Source organism: Lutra lutra, chromosome 14 (assembly GCF_902655055.1).
Source record: "Lutra lutra chromosome 14, mLutLut1.2, whole genome shotgun sequence".
In the NCBI taxonomy this organism is placed as follows: Eukaryota; Metazoa; Chordata; class Mammalia; order Carnivora; family Mustelidae; genus Lutra; species Lutra lutra.
The window spans coordinates 40,914,848-40,941,139 of record NC_062291.1 but is presented as its reverse complement, the minus strand read 5'-3'; the positions used below and the strand labels follow the sequence as shown (position 1 = coordinate 40,941,139).

Sequence of the window (26,292 nt, the reverse complement as noted above, 5' to 3'; positions counted from 1 at the left end):
GGCATTATTTTGGAGCAAGTTTACTCAGGCTCTTCATTTCTCCCTAAACAAATAAAAGCTGGGATTCAACCTAGACCTCTCCTTCCCACTCACGGTGGATTCCTCCTCCCCAGCACCTCCCAGATCCGGCCCTTTCCTGCACCCTGAGCCTCTCCAGCCGTTCCTCCACACACCGCTGACGTTCTAGTGAGTCCTTGTTGCTGCCTCCGAGCCTTTGCACGTGTCCTTCTCCTGCTCTCAAACTGCTGCTGGTGCTGTCTCACCTGCTGTCCTCTCCACCACCGTCTCTCCTTGCACTGCACTTACTATGGTCACTGAGCTTCTCCTGCACTCAGCACTGAATCTCACTGCTCCTGCCCATCAAGAGAGGGAGGCCAGTGAAGAAAGCTGCCAACCACAAGAGCTAGAAGATGAGGAAAACGTGATTGCCCTTCTTCAGGTGCGCCTTTAGTTGCTCACTAAAAACAAAGCCAGCTTGGCCAGAGGTGAGATACGTAATATCATTTTAGCGAGAGTGGTAAGAAAGACCATACAGTGAGTGAAGGCACTGAACCTCCTCTAGAGAATATGTTCATCAGAAAGGGGCAGCGCAAGCATTGGCAGCGACCTCCAGGCACTGCCCTGGGGGAGGAGGGAAGAACTTGGCCATTTTCCTTTGCCATTCAGTCCCTGAGCAAACCTGGCTTTTGGTAAAGCCTACAAGACACTGGTCACCACCGTGACTTGGTTTGTCCTGGGCTGTGGAGAAGAGCCATCTCTACTGGGGGAGGGATGAGTCAGGCTGCAAGTCCCATACCCTTAACCAGATGATCTCTGAGGCTGCTCTTCTGAGGGTGGTGATGAGGAGTGAGTTCAGGCTCTTACTCTGGAACCAAACCGTTGGGAGTTTGAACACTGGCTCTCCTTTCTAGCCAGGTGGGCCCAGGCAGGTTAACTGATGTCTTTGTGCTTCAGATTCTTCATTGGTAAAATGGGGATAATAACCATATGTATTTGCAAAATATATATCTGATAAAGGGTCAGATTCCAGAAAATATATATAAAGAACTCTACTATTTTTCACATATTAGGTTGGCAGAAAATAAAAGTAAAATAACTAGCTCAGTGTGCCAAGAGGTGAACAGCCACTTTCAAATGGGAGTGTAAATGAGTCTAGCTTTCCAGCTGACAATCTGGCAAAATTGATTGCAATTAAAGATTAAAAAAAAAACCTTTCTTTTCAAAATAAAAACTACAGTACATTTTTGGGATAATTGAGGGTGTTTGAAAATGAAGTGTACATAAGGCAAGAATTTTATCAACTTTTAAAAAATTAACTCTTTTTTTTTTGAGAGAGGGAGAGAGAAAGAGAGCAAGCATGAGCAGGAGAGGGGGAGTGGGAGAGGAAGAGAGGGAATACAGCAAAGTCTGAGTGATTTGAGTTTTCATCATCCTCACCGGCATTCAGTATTGCAATATTTTCTTTTAAGGACTTATTTATTTCTTGGAGAGAGAGCATGAGAGAGCAGGGGGGAGGGCAGAGGGAGAGAGAGAATCCCAAGCAGACTCCCTGCTGAGCACGGAGCCTGATGCAGAGCTCGATCCCACAACCCCGAGATCACCACCAGAGCCAAAATCAAGAGTCAGACATTCCATCAACTGAGCTGCACAGGCGACCCGCTGTCACTATTTTTTAACTCCAGCTATCCTGACAGATGTATAGTGATGCATCATTGTGATTTAAATTTGGATTTCTGTAATGGTTAATGGGGTTGAACATATTTTCATGTGCTTATTTATCTTATGTATATACTCTTCCATGAAATGTCTGTTCATGTCTTTATCCCCAAAATGCCAATATCTTTTGATTTAGCAATCCAGAGACAGATCAGCAGAGACCTCCTAGATCTGTGCACAAGAAGTGCACTGTAACAACTTTTCAGTAACAAAATAACAGCAAACAAAAAAGCCAAGCTTGGCAACAGTGCAACAAAACATTAGTAAGATGGATTACATTTTCATGGGCCCAGGGATGTGACCAAACGCTCAGGCCAAAGAATGATAAAAGGCAAAAGTATGGAATCCCTTAAAGTAGACAAAAGTTATGACTTCCCTCACACAGGCTGTGATGTCCAAGAGATAACCGCTCTCAGGTAGAGGACAAGCTTCCCAGATTTCACCTTTCTCCTGGGATGCTGCAGGTACCACCGGGCCCTCTACAAAGCTCTCTTGGCTTCTTTGTGTTGGTTTTGGATCTTTTGGCTTTTTCCAGCTACTCTGGAAAGTGTGGCTGAATGTCTTCCCACCAGGTGCAAATTAGAAGGACCTCAGTACCTGCCCAGAGTGCTTCACTCAAAGACTAAATGGGTCAAGGCCACTGACAGTTTCCCAGATTGGCCCTTTGTGATAAAGTCAGATTTTTTGGTGTCTGCCTGCTGACAGCTTGTAGACATCAACTCTCAACTCTCCCTCCTCCCCACATCTGGGCAAGCTGATAAACTCAGGTGCTCCCAAGTTTGGCACAGCGAGAGTTTCAAGCCAGGCAAGCCTCTCCCCAAAGATGGGCGCTCCTACCTGGGTCTACCCCTGACGGAAATACAAACCCTAAGGCAGTGTCCTTTCCTTGCAACCTCAAGCCATTTTCAAGCCAGCTTGGGAAGCCCATCCTCTTCTTCCCCAAGTGCCTCATCATGGAAGTAATAACCATTTAATACCCTCTTGATGTGTGGCCACAACACCCTCCCTTTGAGCTTTACTGTCATTGGAGCTGCTTTAAAATACCTGTTGTCAGTGACACAGATACATTCTAGGACATGTATAAACACTCTAGGCCTGACTGGAGGGTTCACCTAAAACCGAGACATGAACATGTGAGATGGATGTGTTTCCACTGTCTAATCTCAAAAAATTTGAAATCCTTATGAGTTTATTTTATCCTATCAGTAGTTCAAATGCTTACATGATTAAGGTTTATCAAGGCTACCAGAACAGAACTTCAGCTGGAGAGTCCGTTCCTGCAAGACACCTCCTTCCACAACAAGTGTCATGAAAATCATCCACCTTTTGATAATTTCAGAAGGAGATTTGGAACCAGGATGCATTTGAGTAGCAATTTCATGCTGAAAAGCCTGGGAATTTATTTCTTGGGGAGTTTTGACACAGTTGCCAGTCTGGCCAGAAGACTCTGGAGAGGGACTCTATTGAGGCATTCCTGGAATCATATTGGAAGTACCTGGCAGAGATTCCTGCTTCAAGGCATCCTTCTCAAGGGGTTTTGTGTTCTCTTGTATGAATGTGGTCTTCTTTGTGGAACTAGCTACAGATGTCAGTGGCTAAACAAAACAAAAAAGCAAAAGAGTCATTAGCAGAGACTAAAGAACACAACACTGCCGTTTTCATGCCCAAGACTATTAACGAAATCATAACAGATCAGCTCTAGCAAAGCATAAGGCAAATCAGATAGGAACAAGATAATTCACCAATAATTTTACTGCCTGCCAGAACAAAACTCAATACCAGATTATCTAGTTTTCCCTTAAGGGAAAAAACTACATAATCTGGACTCCCTACAAAGTATCATCTACAATGTTCAGCACATTAGTAATAATTCCTAGACCCGTGAACCATACTCTAGAAAAAAAGGATAAAATAGAGAACCCAAAATGACAAAGATCATGGAATTGGTGGACAAGGACTTAAACCAGCCATGACAAATATTTTCAAACATTTAAAAGAGAAAAAATGGGCATAATGAGTGAAAAGTTAGGGTAGATAAGCAGAGAAAATGGAAATTATAGAAAGGAACCAGAGAGAAATTCTAAAATTGAACAGGGCAATATTCAAAATGAAAAAATTCACTGAATCCCTGAGTGGGATACTGGGCATTGTAGGAGAAGAGGTCAGTAAACCTGAAGTCAGATCAAAATAAATGATTTAAACTGAAACAGAGAAAAAAGACGGAAAAAATATATTCAGTCTCAATGAGCTATAAGAGGATATCCTGCAGTCTAGCAGCTATGTGATTGTAGTCATTGGTGAGGGAGGAATCTTTGGAGCTTACACTCTCCTAGCCACTTCTACCTCCATCTTTGTGCCCTGTCCAGTGGATACCGTGCACAATGGATACCGTGTCCAGTGGATACCGTGTCCAGTTGATCCTGCGGGGCACTGCAGAGAGGTCTGTGGAGCATTTGCCCATGTGATCGGCAAGACCCTTCTAACTATAGGCAATAAATCTATGTGTTGACTCCATAAGAATGTGTTTGTAAAACATTCGTATGGCTACAGCTTTATAAACAAAGGGATTGTTTTCAAACATAGAATCATGGCTTACTTACTCAAAACTCCTCAACTTAATAAAAGAAACCAACACAACGGCAACTTTTGCTAGCTTTCTTTGAGGTCTGACTCACATGCTGCCTCCTCTGAACATCTCTTCCTGCGTGCTATAATTGGATATGATCTCTACCCCCACACAGTGCTGTTTCTACTCCTCTTTCTGACACATCCCCTGGACCAATGGTATTCAATCAGGGGTACTCAAAGGCTTTCTCAGCCAAATGCAAGCAATGATGGTTTTTTTTTTTTTTTAATTTTTTTATTTATTAGCAATGATGGTTTAAGATATGAAGGGAAATTTTGCAAAGCTTTGAGTATGGACATAAAAACCCATCAGCAGGCCTGCTGAAATTTTATGCAACCCATCCTGGGCCTACGTGAGACCAGGTTTAATAACACTAGTGACTCAAAATCTGAAAATGACCAGGAGCAATGAAAAGTTTGTAATTTGCCTTGAGCCAAGGAAAAATAAGAACTTAGAATCTCATCTTATTTGAGGGACCTTCACTTCTTTATCTTCTACCCAGTTCTTTCCATTTTTTACTATAAGAGTAGTTCTCCCTAGCCAGGCAAGTTTGTTTTAAGATCCCTGTTGGGCATCTCTGTTTCCTTCTTAAAAAAAAAAAAAAAAAAAAAAAAAAGGGATCATTTTCCATAATCACAATTTGCATATGAGTTCTTTCATAAAAGTGAGAACTTGCTCCTAGTCTAGGTATCCTGCTGGCTTGTATTCCCATGTTCCCTGACAACGGCCTTTGTCTCACACTTGACAAGGGAACAGCATACCTTTTACTCATCTAAATCTTGCAAAGGGATATTGCTACAGGGTGTAAAACATCCTGGGCGCAACTCATTTGGACAATTCCAAACATTAATTTGACCAAAGTTTTCTTTAATAAAGGGATCATGAAACCAGGGTGGAGTTTTGGAAGTCTTTCCCTGCCTTATATATATTGATATATCTGTTAACAGGGAAGCATGGTGTTAGGAAAGGATGAGAAGGGGGGCAAGGGGATGACAACTTCCTTGTCATGCCCTCCCCTCTACCATCTCTCAGCACCTGTTCCAAAGAATGAAATATTCCTGAGTGAGTTCACTTTGTCATTTTAGACTAGTGAAAAACAGTAGTACGAAACCACCTTTCTTTTGACCTCTTTTACCAATAAAACATCCAGACTTAAACAATAAATATGAATTAATTATGAGGAGAGACAAGCATATTAGTGTGAGTATACATAAGTTAAACAGTTTCATGTCTCTTCATCAAAGGTGGCTTTGAAAACTAGCAAAAGCCAGCGGATTGTATGAAACTGCATGGAAGATTTTAACGCACAGGATATTTAATGCATAGGATATAGTGATAGTTGGAAAGATGTCAGATATCTAAGCCCCGTGAGTAGATTCCCTGTCTGTATCGTGCACTTTGGAGAAAGCACAAAATCGGCAGAAGGTGCTTTTCAGAAGATGGTGGCAAAAGTCGTGGGAGATCAAAGATACCCTTGTCAGGTTCATGAACACACAGCTGTTTCTGACTACAAGAAGGTAATAGGGCGCCCGGGTGGCTCAGTGGATTAAGCCACTGCCTTCGGCTCAGGTCATGATCTCAGGGTCCTGGGATCGAGTCCCGCATCGGGCTCTCTGCTCGGCAGGGAGCCTGCTTCCTCCTCCTCTCTCTCTCTCTGCCTGCCTCTCTGTCTACTTGTGATCTCTCTGTCAAATAAATAAATAAAATCTTTAAAAAAAAAAAAAAAAGAAGGTAATAATTTATGACCAGTATTACAGCATTGCAGAGAAGGCATCAGTGCCTTGATACATAAATAAATAGCACACAGTAACTAAAACACTTAATAGGAGATAATAAATAAAATAATATACCTGACTTATATACTGATAACTGTATCTGGTTTCTGAAATACTGAGTAAGTTTTGAAAAGGGTTCAAAGGAAATATGTTAGTTCCGAGTGACTTAACAAGATTTTTAAAGAAACCCTATTTTTTCAAGCCAGTAACAGCTAAGGTATCTCCTGAAATCAAAAATGGAATTGCCTTTCAACACTTCCTTTTTTCATTGGCCAGGACTGTCGATAAGACCGGTTTACATATAACCCTAAGAAGATGGAGACAAGTGAGCTCCGGGAGCCTCAGTGCACTGGGTACTGTGGCCTCGCTGGCCTGTGGATTTCCTGGGATCCAGCTCTGGGGTGTTCTCCTGTCCCTGGCTGGGTTCCTCCCTCCCTACCTTGTCACACTTTTCACACTTCTGTTGAATCTGACACGCTTCTTGGTTCAGCATTTCTGTCATTGTGGTTTCTTTGAGGCTATTACCCTGTTCTTCCTTCAACTGGCTCTCCCGTTGGCTCTCCTGGGGTGAGAGGAGAGCGGAGTCAGGTCAGCCCCTGGGAAACCTTTTCAAACAGGCTTGCCCTCACTGGGACAGACCACAGGCCCAGGGCCCTGAGGACCTCCTGAGTTTGCTCCTGTGACTAGCTTTTGCCTGCTAGTAGGTTCAAACCCACCAATCCCACAACTCCTCTGAGCTGGATTCCCACTTCAGCCCCAGACTCTCCACGCTTCAGGAATATCTAGGCCTAAGGGATCTCACAAGTCAAATAAACCAAGAAGCTTTCTGGGCTAGCTCTGGAATCCTACTTTGGATTTCAAATTGCCATGAAAAAGCTGGAAAGCCCTCCCCAAGACGACTCTGGGCACACACACACCTCTTCTTTTGCTTTAACGGTTTTCCTGTAATGATAAAGCCAGTGACCCAGGTACTCTATGGGGTCACTGGGCCGAACCTTCGCCACCTCTGCCAGTGCCTGGCTCAGGCAATTTCCGAAGCACCTCTTCAGGTAGTCAGTTTCCATCCTTGTGGGACTGAGAAACAGCACAGCGGAGTCACATTACTTTATAAATCAAATCTGGTCTTTGAGATAGACACACTCTAGTCAATTCAGATCCATTTCAGGATGAATGTGAGCTACTTCCAGATGCCACCCTTCCCAAAAGAAACAATCAATACATACTTGTCAATTGCTCTTACATTCAAATGGACTTTTTTTTTTTTTTTTTTAAAGCTCTCCCACTGTCTTGGGTCAGATAATAGGTCCTGGGGGTCATGAGGCCCGAGAGGAGCTTGATAGAGTGGTGGTTAAGGGTGGCTAAGGTCTTCACTTACCCACAAATCTCTACCCTTGAGTAGGGAGGATATAATTACGCAACCAGGAGGTTCCCAGGGGGGCTCTAAGGACCCAGCAAGCTGTGCTATTATGAGGTTGGAAGCTACACTCCTCTGTGACATGGATAAGTGAGGCTTATTTATTTCAGAAGGGAAAGCCCTGGGGAGGAGAGGGAGGGAGAATGGCAGGCACCGTAGCTACCCATGGTCACAGGTTCTGCCAGGGCGTAACACACTATTTTACTCTAGAGAGCAAGCAAGAAACTAGTGGAGATTGAGCTGATGCCCCAGTATTTACTATTAATCGGATTTCAGGAGCTGAAGACGGTGTAGCCCGAGTCACATGATAGGTTAGGCGTGGCGGTGTAGAGCTGCAGTCTGAACACAGACTCTGGGAAGAGACAGAGTTCCCCTTCTGGTACCGCCGCTTGTTAGCTGTGTGATCTTCAACAAGTCACCTGGTCTCCCTGAGCCTTGGTTTTCTCATCTGTAGAAAAAAATAATAAAGGTATGGGCTTCATAATTGCGGGGGTGAGAAGAGATAACAAACAGAGGTAAAGCACTTAGCCTGGCACACGGTATATGAAATATATATATTTTGAATTTTTACTTATTTGAGAGAAAGAGACAATGAGAGAGAGCATGAACAGAGGGGAGGAGGGGGGAGACGGAGATGGAGAAGCAGGCTCTCCACTGAGCAGAGAGCCCAACGCAGGGCTTGATCTCAGGACCCTGGGATCATGACCTGAGCTGAAGACAGACTATTAACTGACTGAGCCAGCCAGGTGCTCTGGTACATGTTAAATAAATATTAGCTATTACGCTGGAAGACTGTGACATACAATGGACTAACATCTATTTCTGGTCACCTCCATATTTCTGAAGTTTACATACTTTAAGCCCAAGAGCTAATAATAAAATGAATAATAAAGTCTCAGTTCTAGTATTAACATTTTTTGGAGGTGTTTTTCAGTTTAAGGAAGGAAAGATACATAGATACTCATAGAAAAAAATATATATGTATTTCCTAGCTCTTTCCATTGCAAAAGCCTAGAGGCAAAAACACTTAAGTAGCAATGAATGAACACAGTGATTATAGGGAACTTGCTTTGAAATAGCCTTTACCACTTAAGAGCAATCAGGGCTCCTTGGAGAAATGATGAATTCCAAGGTTGGGGCAGGAGAGGTCCAAGAAGCCTGGAACATTTTCTTGTCTCAGAAAGTAGAAAAATGCTAGAAAATAAGCGATTAAGGGCACAGGAACCAGCAGACTGGGCTGCTACTGGCCCAATCTGGGGCAATTAGACCACTGAAATAAATATTGACTCTAACGCATTAAAATTAATTGGGTAAAATAAAAAATCCGTGAATCAATGTAAGAACAGATTAGTAAATGAGTGAATGGGAGAGAAGGCAAGTTCTAAAGGTAGAATGTCAACCAATAAACATGGGAAGAATAATGGAGTTTTTAAAAAGTCAACATTTTTAACCATCATAGTATAACTGCATCAAGCCAGAATCCTCAGTGAGGACTAAAACTGAATGAATATTTGATAAGAAATAGGATACCCATATAGTCTCAAGGTTTCTCCCCACAAATTATGTATTAATTCCAAAAGGAAATAGATGAACTTTACAGTGCTGAGACCTGTCCGATACAATCTTCAGCAAGCGATCTAAGGGAACATCACTAACAAAGGGACAAAGTGACATCATGTGTCTCCTGATAGGATGCACTTCTTAGGGGATGAAATATATTTCTGTGGATTCCTTGCCCAAAATGCAAAACTTGAATCTAATTGAGGAAATACGAACAAAGCCAAATTGAGAGACAGTCTGCAACTGGTCTGCACTGTTAAAAATGTCAAGATCGTGAAAGACAAAAAAAGAGGAGGAACCATTCCAGATCAAAGGAGCCGAAACAGGCCTAACGAATGCACAGAATGCATGATTCTGGATTGAGTCTGGACAGAAAAAAGAATTTTATGAAGTGTTGTTGAGGAAACTGAATGTGAATTGTACATTACATAATAGAAGTGTATTAAGGTTAGGGAGCCTGGTGTCTAAGTCTGTTAAGCATCTGACTCTTGATTTTGGCTCAAGTCTTGATCTCAGGGATGGAGATCAAGGCCCACGTCAGGCTCTGTGCTGAGTGTGAAGTCGGCTTAAGATTCTCTCTCTTCCTCTGCCCCTCTCCCTGCTTGCCCTCATGTTCTTTCCTGCAGTTCACCCTCTGCCCCACAAAAAGTGTATCAAGGTTAAATATCCTGGTTTGACTCACTGAAATATGAGTAAGAAAATGTAATTTTTCTTTGGAAATACACAGTGTAGTAGGGCTAAGTAATGGCTTCCCAAAGTGTCTAGGTCCTAATAACTGGAACCTATGAAATCTGTTATCTTGTCTGGCAAAAGGTACTTTGCAGGTGTGATAAAAGATTTTGATTTGGGAAGGTGATACTGGATTATCCCTGGAGGTACACTGTAATCCCAAGAGTTTTTATAATTGAAACACAGTAAAGTCAGACAAGGAGCAAGGAGATATGATGGTGGAAGTTGAGAGAGAAAAGGTGATGTCATTCAGGGCCTTGAGCCAAAGACTGTGCATTGCCTGTGAAGCTGGAAAAGGCAAGGAAATGGATTCTCCTCTAGAACCTGCAGAAGGAACCAGCCTTGCTGACTCTTTAGTTTTAGCCCTGCAAGACTCATTTTGGATTCTGGCTTCAAAAAACTGCAAGAGAGTATGTGTTTAAAGCCACTAAGTTTGGAGAGCACATGGGTGGCTCAGTTGATTAAACGTTTGCCTTCAGCTCAGGTCATGATGTCAGGGTCCGGGATTGAGTCCCCTTCCACTCCAAGTGTGGTCTGTAATCTGCAGCGTTCCTCACCCAGAGGCTTGACAGAATGCAGCTTCTCAGGTCCCACCCCCACACCTACATATTCAGATTCTGCATTTTTAACAAAATCCCTAGGCAATCCAGTTACAGATCTACTTTGCCTTTAGTGATGGAGAACCGCCCTTCCCAGAGGGCAGAATCCCCAACTCTGCATTCCAGAAAAGCTCTCCACTTCCCAACCCTCGAATGCCTGCTTCTCTGTCGAGGTGTGGCAAACCCTTTCTGGAGAAAGCATCTGCTCGAAACTGCACGTTTCAACGGTCTCAATGAAACAGGGGACCTGACTGTTACTAAAACTTGTTGCAAAAACAGTAGAGCCAGAATAACAGAGCCTCAGTGTGAGGCCAGGAGAGGGAAGGGAACAAAGGGATGCCATTTACAGCCCTCTCTCCACAAACGCCCCACACACTTACCAAGGGGGTAGGGGCCTCTTTTTCCTAGAGCTCCTCCCAGAGTCAGCTTACACTGCCCCTCCTTGTTCACCGACTTCCAACTCAGTAGGCAGGGCTAAAAGCATAGGGGTGGTCTTTGTTCACACTATATTCCCAGTGCTAGGCACACAGTAGGTGCTCAGGAAATATTTTTTTTTATTTAATCCAGTGAAGGCTCTGAGGCGGGTCCATCTGTCAGCGCCCACTCTGGTACTTACTGCCTCCACAACGCTTAGGGAGGCTTCTCCTACCCAGCACTGCCCAACATAAATTAAAACAGAACGTGGGAAATGCTAATAGAGTGCTGTACACAAAACACTTGGGTCAGGAAGATGGCAGTGGCTCTGGCTTGGCGGAGGTTGGACGGCTTCCCGGAGGTGCGGGCGCCTGAGCTAGCTCTGAAAGGAACCAAGCAGGGGTCACCTGAATCTCAAAGGTGCGAAGCCGTGCAAATACGGGGCTATCGAACTCCGGGGACGGGGATTGTCTCCTCTGGCCGGAGGCTGGGGGATTTCCCGCCCTAGGTGGGCAGGTAGCCCCCTGCGGCTGCTCCGGGCGAGCCCGCCACCCCTCTTTTCCTCCCAGCGCCGCCGGCTCGACTCCTCTTCTCCGCCTCCCCCTCCTCCCAGCCTCTAGGCTGTAAGTCTCTGCTCGCCACCCTGGCGGTCCCTCCTGTGTGGGGCGCCCCCGCCACACCCCGCGCGCGCCGTCTGTCCGCGACTCTCGCGCCCCTCCTCTCCGCCGCGCGCTCGCTCCCCTGCCCGTCGTCCCACTCCCGAGCCTCCGGCTCCCCGCCGCGCGTTCTCCCCGCGCCCCATCCCGCGCTCACCGCTCCGCGCGCCCCAGCCCCTGGGCAGTGCGCAGTCCCGGGTTCCGAGGCACGCACGCTCGTTGCCTAGCGACGGAACGCGACTCGCGGAGCGAGGGTACGCGCACGCCTCGGGTGCGCGCATCGAGAGCGCAGGCGCCTTTCGCCGAGACGGGGACTTGGAGCTTAGTGGGGATCTCGCGGCGACCGTGCTTTGGGCGGTTGGGCCTTGCGAGTGGTGCGGGGCTCAGACGACGCCCCGGCTTCTTTGGGCGGAGAGAGGTTTGTGTAGCGCCTGGGGAGTGCCGCCTCCTCCTCCATCCCTTCTCCTCGGCTGGCCTCGCCACGCTGGGTGGAGGGGACCGGGAAGGCGGGAGGGAGACCCTTCCGCAGACCCAGGATAGGAAAACGAACCCAAGCGCCCCGAATCTAGAGTTGCCAGATACAACAGGGGACACCGGTTCATTATAAATTTCAGATAAACAACGAATGATTTTGTATCATACTGCACTGTACTAACACGTTATTCCTTATTTCTCTGAAATTCATGTTGAACTGTGCATCCCCTATTTTTATGTGTTACATCTGGCAGCTCTACCCGAATCCCCTCTTTTCCCACTAGGCTGGCCGGCTTTCTCCTAGGCATGGGCAAAGGACCTCTTTTTGTTCCTTGTGACAACCTCTTCAGGCTCGAGGCAGCTGTTTCCCTGGGAAAGGGCTTTCTTATCTGGAGCCGAGATGCCTGTTGGTGTATATAAAAAATAACATTCTTCACAACAACCTGTGAGATGGGTATTATCGCCATTTCATGGACAGGAAACATGAGAAGCTAAGTAGCCAGTTTACCTGGGTTCTGTTAATCTAGGTCCATAGATCTGAGACCCACACTCGATGGGATCTACTCTTGGGCCAGAGGTTTCTCCCTTGAGGACATGGTCCTTTTCCCGTGTATTACTTTTCTGAACAGCAGCAGGAATCTGTTCCCTGTTTTACCTTTTCAAAAGACATTGAGATGTCACTGTAGTTATTTTGTCTTTAGAGTATGTCCCATTGCAGAAGCACAGAGAAGATACTGTGTCTCAAACTGGTTTGTAATAATATAATCCTTCTCTATGGTTAAGACATACTTAACCAGCTTGAAATGCCAGCTTGAAAAGGAATTTGGTTCATTCGTGCCAGTTCATAGAGTTTTAAGTTTTTATGACTACATTTATGTACACACATACACATTCCTTCCCCCACTGCTGTTAATACAAAGGTGGCATACTGTATATAATTTCTACACCTTGCTCTTTTCCCTCACCTCACACTATGTCTTAGAGATCACTCCCTATTTTAGAGACCTTCTTAATGTCTTTTATATAATATATATCCACAGTAATCCATTGCGTTGTTGTATCTCAACAGTCCCTTAAGGATGAGTTTTTGGATGGGGTTCCAGTTTGACTATTCTAAGTAACGGTGCAACATAACTATGTGCATATAGCATCACTCCATATTTTTTCAAGTTAAGACCTGAGAAGGGAGATAGATGGTTCAAAGAGTAAATACCTATGTAATTTTCTAGATATTATCAAATTCCTCTCTGTGGGGGCTATACCATTAATACATGCACCACCATCAAATGGGGGAGACACTACTGGGCTTTATGAACCTCAAGAGGTTGTTGTTTCTGAAATTTTATGCAGAATGTTCAGTGCATTTATCCAGGGACAGGACTAGACCTGCTGGCATTCTACTCTTTCATATTCAGCTCATGCCTGACCTATAGTAGGTACTCAGTTTGTATTTGTTGAATAATGAATAGCAACTAGATTCCATAAGGATAATTTGAGGATGATCAGTTTTTTCAAAGCACCTGAAGTACAGTAGTTTCTACATTTCCCTTCCTTCCTTCCTTAACATCTGGTCTAAGATTATTCCTGTCCATCTTAATAACTGGGTATACGGGAACATTACTCGGAGAGTGGAGAAACTCATTCACTTGCCTCCATGGGGAGCCAGCATGCCCACCCTGTGACTGAAACACACTCCTTGAGGAGCTGCAGGAGCTTGTCTTGGGAGGATAGATGTGTGTGTACACAGATGATTCTCAGGTTGCATGACAGGTGCTATGTGAGTTGCTTGGAGAAGGAGGATCTCCTTTGCATGGCCTGGGAAGGCTCAGGGAATGAGAGATGACCTACATCTTGCAGGTGATGAGATGTATTTTCTAAGCTGGGAGATAGTGAGGAATCCTTATGAGCAAGAGCCTTAGAGATGGAAGTGGGCGAGGTATGACCGGCAGAATGTTAAGTGGGGTTAGAGCCCAGGATATGCTGGAGGCAGAAGAGATGTCTGGAGGTGAGCCTGAGAAGCAATCGGGGCCAAAGTGTGAGGAGCTTCATATGCTATTCTTTGATGGCTGAATTTTTTTTTTAATTTTATTCTTTGGCCTTGGAGATTTATGGACTTTTGTGTTTTTTTGAGGGTCAAGCCACTGACACTCGTGGCTTGGGAGGAACATCGGTGTCATTAAGATAATGACTCTGGAATCAAGAGTTTGGTATAATCCCATGTTCACCATGTTGACTTGAATGCTCTTTGTGCCTGGGCTTCCTCTTCTGCACAGCGGGGGTAATGACACTGATTTATCACCCACATTGTGAGGATGGAGTGAGACATGCATTGCTTGGCATGTAGCCATCTCACAGTAATGATGATATCCCTTTTTATGACTCTCTTTCATTATTTTGTTGTTGCTGTTGTTTAGTTTCTATATCATTTATTTCTGCTTTAATCTTTATTATTTCCTTCCCTTTGCTGGTTGGTGGTTTTATTTGCTCTTCTTTTCTGACCCTTGGCCTTGAGAGCCCATCAGGATTCTGAAAATGCATCTTCGTGGTAGCTGTTGTGACATCTGTGGACTCTTTGGAAACTGCCAGAAGCATGGAGCCAGCTTGCTTGTGTCATCTCTGATGGGAGGTGCCCATAACAGGATGTAATGCTTTGCTGTTCTCACTGGAGTCCACTTTTATTGTCCTTATTGAACATTCCCTGCATTAATGCAAAAACATTTACCTTTTAGAAGTCAGGGGTGAGAAATGGAGTCAAGGTATCTTCAAAAGTGCCTTGGGACATGTCTAACTCAAGGTCTTGCAGAAGTGGCAAGAATTCGCCCAGTGGATCCAATAGAATATTTAGGATTGTGGATTTACAAATATAAGGAAAACATGACCATGGAACAACTGGTAAGTAGGGATCTTCTTTTAGAAAATTAGAAGAGTAAGATAGTTGTTTCCATTTGTCTCCTTTTTTAAAAAGTTCAATGTTATTTCTATTATAAAAATAGTATGTTTATTATGAAAAATTTGGACAGTATGAAAAAAAAACAGAAGAAAAAATACTCCATAGATTACCTCCTTGTAGATTTTTAGGTATTTTCTTTTTTCCTATGGATTGCCTATGTATTTGTAGTCTTTTTCTGTACATAATTGTGATCATACCCAAGGTTTAATTTTAATTTTATGCTCTTTGTTCAAATAAAACACATTTCCCCAAATGATTACACATTTTCTAAATGGGGTAGAGTTAATTTGCTTCCCCTTTCCCTCTTGTTGGTGATTAACATGCTTTCAAGATTGTTTCTACAAATTGTTCTAGCTCAAATTAGTCACGTGACATTGTTTTTAAACACTGCTAGAGACAGAAGGAAATGGCCGACCTGGAGCATGAGAGAGAACTAGCTGTGATAGAGCGGGAGATGATGGAGAGGCTCAAAGCAGAGGAGCTCCTGTTCCAGCAGGTGAGACAAGACAAGCGCGGGAGTTCAGGCGTGACCGGAGTTAGCGGTGTCAGTCTCAGTGTGGTGCAACCCAAATGTTGAAAAACCCCCCATCTCTAATGAGTTAGGAATGGCTCTCTTATATCTTCATGTTTCTGTATTTCTGTATCTGTGTCATCTTTGCTGGAGAAACAGCAGCAGTGGGGTGGGAGGAAGACCCAGGAAGTATGCTCTTGTGGAGGCCAAGGGGAGAGACCCAAGGGGTCTACCATGCCTACTGCTGGTTGAGTGAGAACAAGAGGGCAAAGTGCTCATTCAAGACCACTGGTGACCTTGGAGGGAGCAGTATGCATGAGGTTGGGTGCAACAGTGGAGATGGTGAGTGCAGGTAATGCTTTCAAGGAGATTTTCAGGGAAGGAGATTGGTTTTTTTTGTTTTGTTTTATTTTGCTTTGTTTTGTTTTTAAGAAGCAGAGAGGAGAGGATTGTTGATGTTAAGGGATAGGGAGAGGGGCACCTGGGTGGCTCAGTGGGTTAAGCCTCTGCCTTTGGCTCAGGTCATGATCTCAGGGTCCTAGAATTGAACCCCACATTGGGCTCTCTGCTCAGCGGGGAGCCTGCTTCCCCCTCTCTCTGACTGACTCTCTGCCTACTTGTGATCTCTGCCTGTCAAATAAATAAATAAAATCTTAAAAAAAAAAAAGGGATAGGGAGAGGATGGTCTAGGTAAATGTGGATGTATAGGTTTTGTGGCATAAGGTTTAAAACAGTTTCTGTATGACTCTTTCTTCTTTATGAAGTAGGGACCTTGATCATCTTCCAAGAATGAAGTAAAGTGGCAGGTGTGGGAGAGCGGGGAGGGTTTGAAATGGTAGCTTTGGAGAATGGTAGAGTTGACTGGGACACTTAGCATTACTTGGTAGCATTGAATAACCTGTCAGAGTTAGAGACTGGGCATTTATAATGTTGCCATTTGGTTTGGTTTTACGATTCTGTGATTTTCTCCACTTGGATCTAGAAATTTGAATGATGATGTGGAAGGGGCAGACCCTTTGATTGAAGTAGGTTTGGGATAGCAGGATTGGGGAGCTGAAAATGTTGGTAAGAGAATGGTTTCAGGAATAAGTCATGGATTTTAAACTAGACAGGGAAAGTTCTAGAGTGGCTTTTGGACTAATTATATTTATGGAGAGCTTCTGAACTAAATTTGTTATCCCCATCGTTCTACCATTTTAGTACTTAACCCCAGAGTCTCAACTCAAGTCTATACAGTTGTAAAAGGGAAAGAAGCCTGTTATTTGGGTGTGTGGATAAGAAGGAAAATACAGACATGACAAATAGCTTCTCTGCCTAACGTCTTATCCCTGACACTGAGGTAGAACATTCTAGGTACCCAAGATAGATATGGCTATTAAAAACTTTACTGCTCTGAATCCTTCAATTTTTCAATCACTTGGTTTATTCTTGTGAGGAGTTTGCAGAGTGTTGAGTTGGGTGTCAGACAATCATCCAAATGGGTGAGCATCTGCCACAAAATTGCCCCCTTTGAGTGAGAATCTGCCCTTCATCTTATAGCTTCTACATCTAGTCTCTCAGAATGAGGAGAATTTCTCAGCAGTTCTCCTTCTCTAGGATAATTCTATCACAAACGTGGGGCCACTTGACTTTCCTTGGCTCATCTACTTCATCTTACTTAGATAAAATTGGGCAATAGTAGAAATTAAGCACTTCTCTCGCTGTATCCTGTATCAGTAGGAAGGGCTCCACTGTGCACTGAACCCTGAGCATTGGGTCCAGAGTGGAGGATGCAACAACATTCTGCAGAAGATTTTATGACCCATGAAAGAAACAGTGTGGTGGCCAGAAATAGATGAGAGAAGGAAAAAGGGGCCTGTGGAGAGAATGTCCACTGGAGAAGAGCTTAAGAGAGAGTGAGCCAGAGATGCTAAGGGACAGGAGCTCTGAGTCCACTTGAATCAAGTCCACTTGAATCAAGTGAGCTGAGGCATCAGGACTCTAGTCCCCGCCCTGTTGTTCTCAGTTGGTGCCACTGACTTGAAATGCCCTGAAAGTTTAGGACACTCTCCAGTAAATCCAGGACACTGTGAACAGGGAAGGACTTTGACTGACATTTTCTACCTACGAGCTCACTGAGGAAGTAAAAGCTTTTTGGTTTGTTTGATTTTTTGGAATATATTCCTAATGGTTTTACTCCTGTGTGAAGAAAGGGATTGAGCTTTGAAGTTTTCCAGAAAGTGTTGAGAAACTGGTTCTCTTGACCAGTGTGGTTGGTACTTCACAACTGCATTTTGCACTGCTGTTCTGAGATTAGTCATTTCACTTCCTCCACCAATATCTGAAAGTGGATCGAAATGCCATGTTCTTGCCCTTCAGCGACCTGGCCCATCACTTTTATCTCAGTGTGGATAATTCAAGGTTACCAGGAAATTCCCTTTAACAGCCCTCTGTAAGTAAATAGTAATGACTGTTTATTATCTCTTTACTTATAAAAATGTATTTTTTTAATAATACATTAGAAAGACATAATGGTACATGTAGGTATTATGGTATATTATGTAGATACAGCGAGAGAGAATAAATTTCCACAAAAGTTATATTGACAAAATAAAATTTTTTTTAAAAAATAGTAATTAAGTACAATTTTCCTTTTGGAACATAGGCTTACTGCTTAAGAGAATTAAAATATTTTCTTAGAGATAACATTTTTTTTTAAGATTTTATTTATTTATTTGACAGAGAGATCACAAGTAGGCAAAGAGGCAGTCAGAGAGAGAGAGGAGGAAGCAGGCTCCCCGCCGAGCAGAGAGCCCGATGCGGGCCTCGATCCCAGGACCCTGGGACCATGACCTGAGCCGAAGGCAGAGGCTTTAACCCACTGAGCCACCCAGGCGCCCTAAGATTTTATTTATTTATTTGGCAGACAAAGATCACAAGTAGGCAGTGCAGTAGGCAGAGAGAGAGGCAGAAGCAGGCGCCCTGCTGAGCAGAGAGCCTGATGCAGGGCTCGATCCCAGGACCCTGAGATCATAACCTGAGCCGAAGGCAAAGGCTTAACCCACTGAGCCACCCGAGATAACATTTCTTTTAGTTGGAGTTCAAATTTAGTGTTCCCTATCATCAAAATTGATTGAAAACATTTATCTGTTAATGCTGATCTTTAATGAGATTTTAGTATTTCCTCTTTGAAAATAGCTGAGAGATCGGTCCTGCCAAATGCTGATATCAGTCCGTGTGGATATAATTTTGACCATATTTATCTCTTGGAATGCATTTGTAGAATTCTATTAGATTTTTATCTTATTTTGCCTTTTTGCATGTCATTACCTCCTAGATTAATCACTTCCAGTTGAAGGTTGGTAAAAGCTTCTCAGTTACACAGTTACCTGGATTTGAAGATATGGAAATTTCATTCACACTGAAATCAAGGCCACAAAATACTTTGGGCCTATAGTCTGAGCTCGGGAAATACACCTGCTGCCAATTTCGTGTGGAAACTGGGGGAGAGGAGCATCTAGTTTCTTGTTTAAGATTTTGACCACATGGCGGGACTGGAAGAGATTCTGCTGAGTGAAATAAGTGAAGCAGAGAGAGTCAATTATCATATGGTTTCACTTATTTGTGGAGCCTAACAAATAGCATGGAGGACAAGGGGAGTTGGAGAGGAGAAGGGAGTTAAGGGAAATTGGAAGGGGAGGTGAACCATGAGAGACTATGGACTCTGAAAAACAATCTGAGGGTTTTGAAGGGGTGGGGGCGGGGGGTGGGAGGTTGGGGGAACCAGGTGGTGGGTATTGGGGAGGGCACGGATTGCATGAAGCACTGGGTGTGGTGCAAAAACAACGAATACTGTTATGCTGAAAAGAAATAAAAAATTTAAAAAAAAAAAGATTTTGACCACATGGGAAGTGTATAAAGCAGCTTGACATTGCGATTCAAACATTAATTGTTGAAATGGCTTCTCCGAAGTGTTATGTTTTATAAGAGCTGTTTTGCCTTGTAAGTTTAGTTTGAATTGACTTAAAAACATTATTAAGCCTGCAGTAAAGCTTACATGCAAAGCCATTTCAGGTTTGATAATAGAGATTGAGAATGAGTCTTCTCATTCCAAACAATTTCAGTCTTGGTCCCGAGCCCCAAAATGCACAGTAACCCATCACCATGTGCAGCCATATGCAACTGCTGTGTGCTGGGGCGAGCCGAGATATATTCATTTTCTCTTTCTGACAAAAATCTGCAAAACTGATGACGGTTGCATTCATAAGAGAGAATGAAGGACGCTGTTGGCACTGCTGGCTCAGTAGCACATGAGAGATTCAAGCATTTTCCCCAGAGTGTCGGCTGTTGAATAAACACAATGAATACTCTTGGGCTTTCAACACTGCATTTTCACAAGCTCTGTAAGTTTGTCCAACTAAGCCTCTTTCTGTTCCACATACATTTTTATCACCATTGGTTGTAACACATCTTAGCAGATTTCACTGCTGGTTGTACTGAATTCACGTTTCTCAACTTCTTTGGAAATATTTCTTGGGGCGCCTGGGTGGGTCAGTCGGTTAAGTGTCTGACTCTCTATGTCAGCTCAGGTCATGATCTCAGGGTTGTGGGATCCAGCCTTGGGCTGGACTCCACGCTGAGGGTGGAGCTAGCTTAAGATTCTGTCTTTCCCTCTCTCCCCAACCACCATGTGCTCACGCACTCCACTCCCTCCCTAGAAAGAAAGAAAGAACAAGGGGGTGGGGGGGAAGAAAGGAAGGAAGAAAGGGAAAGAAAGAAAAAGAAAGAAAGAAAACTAAGGAAATTCCTCTTGACTATTCATAGAGGCTGATCTTTCGGTCTCTTCAAATTCAGCATTGACACTAATAAAGGACAACAGCTGAGCAGTGTTTGGGGACATTTGTCTACATATCAAGAGCCAAGGAAAATCGCTCAAAATAATTTGCCTCGTTTTTACTCGACTGTTGATGTTGTTCCCGGTGTTGTTCCTGGTGTCATCAACTCTTTGAGCAACTGTTCTCTCCAAAAAGCTAATAATCTTAATTTAAGTTTATTATTATTTTTTTGAACACTGAAATCAAACACATTTTAATTAAATCGTCATTGGGAAATGAACTTCTTTGCTTGGCTAACAGATGAACCACTTGGAAACTTGCTTTCATTGCAACCTCATTTTTTTAATTTTTGGAAGAAATTTTACTGTGATGAAATAATCCTGTTTAAAACAGTCTACTATTTCTGACCTTTGTTTTCATGTGAGTTGAGAATACTGTGATGTTAAGTGTTTAGTCTGGTAACATTGCTATTGCATTCTTTTAGTAAAGTATCCTTCATAATAAACACCATACTTTGCTATTTAATTTGGTAATAAAATACTGTCCACTGTATCTTCAAGGGGCAACATTCAAAGTCCACTTCTTTTCTTGTTATGATGTGATGGGTACACACTGACTTAAAAAATGTCATGGTGTAGGGGTACCGTGGCACTCCACGAACTGTTGAGATGAAACGGAGTCCCCGATTTGTAGCACGCTGAGCACCAGTGCAAAGTGATGAGAGTACGACCTGTGGTCCCTGTTGCCACCACTCAACTGTGCTGTTGTGCAAAAATAGTCACCCACAATAAGTAAGCAAACGAACATGATGGTGTTTCAATAAAACTTTATTTATAGGCACCGAGATTGGAACTTTTTTGTAATTCCCATGTATCAGGAAATATTATTATTATTTCAATACTTTTCAACCATTTAAAAATGTAAAACCTTTCCTAGCTCAGGGGCTGTACAAATACAGGACTGAGTCAGATCTGGCCCACAGAATTTAGTTTGCTGACCCTTATTCTAGTGTGGCATGTATGTTGAGTTGGGACCAATACATTTTTGATTATCTATAGTTTTGGATAATAGACTTAAGATTTTCTCATCCACTCTCCTGCAACTAAGGTTCGGGTCTTTGAATACCCATCTATGTTTGAAAGGATTTTATCTAAAAAAGGTACTGCAAACTCATTTGTTGCTTCAAGAAGAGCAGAAAAAAATAACTTGATTTTTTGCACAAATTGTGCTTTTCTACAAATTAGCAATTAAGGAAGTTTCCTCTTTTATGTTAGACTCCAGGAAATATTTGTAAAAGCTTAAGTATTAGGTGGCTGTAATCATTTATTCTTGTAAGCGTCTGAAATTTAGGTGGGTATAAACTTAATTATCCTGGGACTTTTCAGAGTGATTAGAGTTCATTCCTTGCAATTGATCTGACGCGAATATGACTTATTTATTTCTGAATATTCAGCAACAGCTGGCATTCCAGCTGGAGTTGGAAATGCAAGAAAAAGAGAGACAAAGAATAGAAGAGCTACAGAGAGCTCAAGAAGAATTAGAGAAGGTAATTTGAAGTTTTATTTTTTAAAAAGTCTGTTTTGTTAAAAAAAAAGTCTGTTTTATTTAAAACCTCATAGAATCCTCAAACTGTTTCTTGCACCTGTCATGTGTGGGATTCAGAGACGTACCCCACATTAGCTGTGCGACTGAAACAAGTCTTACGACCTTTTCAATCTCAGTGTGCCTTTTTGAAAAATAGGGGTAACAGTCTAATTTCACTAGCAGTATCTTACTGGTTTGTTGTAAGGGTCAGCTACCGATTGTGGGAAACTGCTTTGTGAGCCGCAGAGTTCTCTCATGGTGATGGAAGCAACCTTTTAGCCCAGGCACAGTTGTTCCTGACTGCGGTAGCTGATGATCAAAGTTAAGTTCTTTGCAATATTGAGGGCATTTGGCTTAACTGAGCCACCCAGGCGCCCCCAGCCAGTCTCTCTCATGCAAATGTGACTCCTCTATTTATTCCATAATTAAAGTTAAAAACAGAAGTAGGTCTTGTAGAATATGTGTACCCCTGGCTTGGATGAGAGCATAATTATTTAAAGCACTTTTTTAAAAGTTGGAAGCCTGAATTGAATTAAAAAAGTGATATTCTTAAAAAGATAAATTCAAAGACCTATACATAGTTAAAAAAAAAAAAAAAACACATCGTTAACAAAAACACAGATGCTGAGCTTATCTTAGTCTGAGTGCCGTAGGGTGCAAAGATTCACACCATGCACACGTGCCCATAAATACATGGAGATATAGACCCCCTTTGTCTTCAGTGAAGACTCAGTGATGTAAAATGACAGAAGAAAAGTTTCTGTTTTATCACTTGTCTCGTTGGCTAATAATTTGGCTTCAGGTTTAACCTTTCAGGTCATTTCATTTTTTAAAAAGAGTCATGTTTAATTATAAATAAAACATGGTTTTCTATTAGTAGCCAGTGTTAAATGAGACTGCAGGCTACAGTTTTGTACTAAATGTATTCAGATCACCCCTTTATTACTCCTGACCTATTTGCTATTAAATTGATCATAGCATTATTTAAAAATAAAATTTCTTGGGGTGCCTGGGTGGCTCAGTGGGTTGAACCTCTGCCTTCGGCTCAGGTCATGATCCTGGGGTCCTAGGATCGAGTCCCGTGTCAGGCGTTCTGCTCGGTGGGGAGCCTGCTTCCCCCTCTCTCTCTGCCTGCCTCTCTATCTACTTGTGATCTCTCTCTCTATGTCAAATAAATAAAATTTTTAAAAATCTTTAAAAAAATTTCTTGAAAATTAAACATGGAATCAAAATGGAAAGTATGTTCAAATATTTTTCTTCATTTTTATATATTATAGGAGATGAGAATGAATACAGAAAATATAGCTAAGAGTGAAGATAGTTCACATTCAGAGGTGAGAAGGACAAGTTATTCTGTGTTAAGTGAAATGAATGAGTGTCCTGGAAAGCAAAGCGTAACATTGATGCATGAGTAACTAAACCTTTTAATAAGGAAAGTGTAAAAATTGATAGTCTAAGTTTGTGTTCTAGTAATAAACAATTCACAAGTATGATAAGCTTTAAAGCAAAACCTCAAAGTGGATAAAAATGGGACATTCAGTTTCTGTTTGTATTTTTAAAAACCAAAATGTCGTGAGATATTTATTGACCATATGTTTAGTTACAATGATATATCTTAAATTTCTGAATGTACTTTTTAATTAAGTTTTAGCATTTATTTCTAGAATTCTCTCTCTAGTAACAGGTATTGGTTCATTCCATTAACATTAAAGTTTGATGTTATAATTCAGACATTATTGAAATCAAAAGAAAATGAGTGTCTTAATTTTGAATTCATTTAAACTTAAAAATGAATTTTAACGATTGTAGGATGTCACATCAGACACAAGCAAAACACTAGCTGAAATTAGCGATCGATATGGGGCACCTAACCTGAGCAGAGTGGAAGAACTTGATGAGCCAATGCTATCTGATGTAAGTATCTTTAAGAAAGTCTGTTGTGAAAAACACGTTTTTGTTTTGTTTTATTTTTGTTTTGTTTTGACTTTGGGAAAGCCTAGTACATAGGAGACCACGGTTTGTTGGCAAATGGGCCCTTAGTGTCAGAGAAAGACAATCAGTTCCCTGGGTGTTGACCATCTGTTCTTCCTGGGCTTTCTGCTCTTTTGTGAATGTTGCTGCTGGCCACAAGGGTCTGGGTGGGCACGTCTGGCTCCTTGCAAATGTGTCAGCACTGATGGGAAAGTAGTTGGAACCTAGTGTCGAGGTCATAGTGTGCCCTTGTGCAGAGGGCGATGTATATATTTTGGACTCAGGCTTTGAAAATCTCAGAATCTCTTCAAAATAAATATTTAAAATCCTTTGGTGAAATACATAATCTTTAAGTTAAATTTGGAGGGCCAGCTAGTTGATTCTCAGTGGCAAACACTAGAACCAGATACAAATGCTAATGAAAAATGCATGCTTTTCTACTATATGCTTGCGTAATAAACATACAGTGTTTTCTATGTACCAGGCACTGTGCCTGATGCTGTTATGCATAAAACACATAGTTATTGACCTAGTCTGGGGGGAAACAGACAATCGGACAAGCAGTTAATAGTCTTTGCTTGAGTGATCAAGTGATTTATTGGCCAGAGCATAGGTTTTTGAGAGTAAACAGGTGAGCTGTTAATAACTAAGCCATATCCGCTGGTGTAGACCAGGACTGTCGGGGCAGAGGGTATATTTAGTGACCTAACACCATGTACGCTGACAAAGTGGGGCAGCCAGCCCAGCGGAGGAGCTCTATCCGGGAAGGTTTCCTGAAGGAAGTTGATGACTGGTTGCTGAGAGTGGGAGGAGGAGGGTCTGAGAGCAGCCAGTATGAGACACCCCAGGGGAGAGTGAGGGGGTGTGAGGCAGGGAGGGAGAAGGGACCGGGCACTCGAGGGAGGAGGAACAGGCCATGAAAGACTTGGTAATTTGTGCCCAGACCAGTATGTAGATTTGATCCTAAAGGCTGTAGAGGCTGATGCAATCACCAATCAGCATTTTAGAAAGGCCAGATGTGGCAGCACAGAGACGTGAGGACACTAGGAGGCTAGGGCAATAACGCAGACTGGGATGTCGTTGGAGGCCTGTTAGAAGGGGCAGCTGAAAGCACTTGGTCCTATTGAGTCAGTAGAGACACTTTCATTAAATGTCTTTGTTTTGGTATCATGCAGGCAGGCAGTGAATACCAATGAACAGAACAGATGGGGTTCCTGCCATCGGGGGCTGTGGGCCGGGGGCAGGTGCTCTGAGAGGAGGGACCAGCCTGGATGAGTCTTCCTGAGGAATGATGCTTGAGGAGGTAACCTGAGCTGAGTGCAGCAGATGGAGACAGCAGGACTCTGAAGGCTGGGTTGCACGGAGCTGCGAGGTGTGACTCAAAGCTGGAGAGGTGGCTAAAAGTCACATCACACTGTGCTCTGTAGGACGAGTGCAACAAGAGTCACTGAAAGGCTCTCTGTAGGGTGGAGAGAGGTAGAGAGGTGATTTTAGAGGAGGGAGAGATGATTTGAGTGGGCAAGTGTGGAAAAGGGAGACCACTTAGGAGGTTTCATGATTGTCCAGATGCAGGATGACCAGAGCTTGGACCAGGGTGTAGACAGCAGAGATGGGGAGAATTGGATGGATTCGATGTTGGCTGGGAGGATGAGGGACAGAAGGAAGTCAAGGGGATGCCCAGATTTCTGCCGTGGGCAACTGGACTAGGAGCTTAACCATTTGTTGAGTTGAGGAATATAAGGAGAGGAGGTAGGTTTCATGAAAATGATGGCTTCAGTTGTAGATGTGTTGAATGTTAGGTAACCCTGAGATAGGCAGATGTAATTGGCTAAAGACCAGTTGATGTAGGATAGCTGTTCAGAGGATAGGAGAGAGCAGCAGGTGGGAGATAGGAACGCAGCAGCTATAGGCTATGGGCTATGTGGGGCTAGGAGATGCAGGGAGTTAGGTACCTAGGAGAGCGTGCAGACTGCAGAATGGGGCTCAGGCGAATGCATTAGAAATTCCGTCATTTAAGGGGTGGATTCAGGAAGAATAACAATAAGAAAGGGGAGCAAGAGAAATAGAAGAAAGGATGGGTTAACAAATGCTTGAGAACATTTGCTTGGATCTTACTTGAAATAATTTGAAACTATCAAAAAAGCTTCATTTACACAGTCACAGTTCTAACTGTATTAAAGCATATTTATGTTTTGTTTTACTTTTAGGTTGCATTAAACATTGATCAAGATTTGTAGGATCAACCAACCTAAGAGCAATAAATTTTTCTGCTTGTTTCAAGTTTCAAAACACGAGGTTCCCCTACTGTGTTTTTTCCCTCTAAAGACAGCTTTATAGGTGGGCTTCAAGGGTAGTGTTAAAAGGCTGTTCTGGATTCCCAAATACAATTTGTGATTCCTAGGATTCCTCTGAGAATGGGAGAGAGAGTTTGCCCAAGCTACTGAAAAGGGCAAATGAGAGATGAGCTGAAAAGAGCATGTGTGTCTGCGTGAGAACAAG

The 26,292-nt window shown here is 42.9% G+C and overlaps 2 protein-coding genes across 3 annotated transcripts; one reads left to right on the top strand and one right to left on the bottom strand.

Annotated features, from left to right (window-relative positions):
• Window positions 1–2,723: 2,723 nt before the first annotated feature.
• On the bottom strand, window positions 2,724–7,587 carry DYDC2 (DPY30 domain containing 2). Its single transcript, XM_047702501.1, is given in 4 exon segments — window positions 2,724–3,311; window positions 6,557–6,679; window positions 7,035–7,191; window positions 7,493–7,587. Coding segments are annotated over 3 exon segments (639 nt in total). The 5' UTR covers window positions 7,182–7,191; window positions 7,493–7,587; the 3' UTR covers window positions 2,724–2,942.
• Window positions 7,588–11,748: 4,161 nt separating this feature from the next.
• On the top strand, window positions 11,749–26,082 carry DYDC1 (DPY30 domain containing 1). 2 transcript variants are annotated; one of them, XM_047702503.1, is made up of 7 exons: window positions 11,749–11,907; window positions 14,693–14,855; window positions 15,308–15,409; window positions 21,692–21,784; window positions 23,100–23,156; window positions 23,632–23,736; window positions 26,001–26,082. In XM_047702503.1, exons 2-7 carry the CDS (start codon window positions 14,709–14,711, stop codon window positions 26,028–26,030), a joined length of 534 nt encoding a protein of 177 aa, XP_047558459.1. In that variant the 5' UTR covers window positions 11,749–11,907; window positions 14,693–14,708; the 3' UTR covers window positions 26,031–26,082. The 2 variants fall into 2 exon arrangements, with proteins under 2 accessions (XP_047558459.1, XP_047558460.1); XM_047702504.1 differs by lacking the exon at window positions 23,100–23,156.
• The last annotated feature ends 210 nt before the right edge of the window (window positions 26,083–26,292 follow it).

Bases quoted from the DNA above. Each gene is read 5' to 3' on its own strand.
- DYDC1 (XM_047702503.1), top strand. From the start codon at position 14,709: ATGGAGTCAAGGTATCTTCAAAAGTGCCTTGGGACATGTCTAACTCAA. The intron at 14,856-15,307 runs GTAAGTAGGGAT...AAACACTGCTAG, and splicing joins ACATGACCATGGAACAACTG to AGACAGAAGGAAATGGCCGA. The intron at 23,737-26,000 runs GTAAGTATCTTT...TTTTACTTTTAG, and splicing joins ATGAGCCAATGCTATCTGAT to GTTGCATTAAACATTGATCA.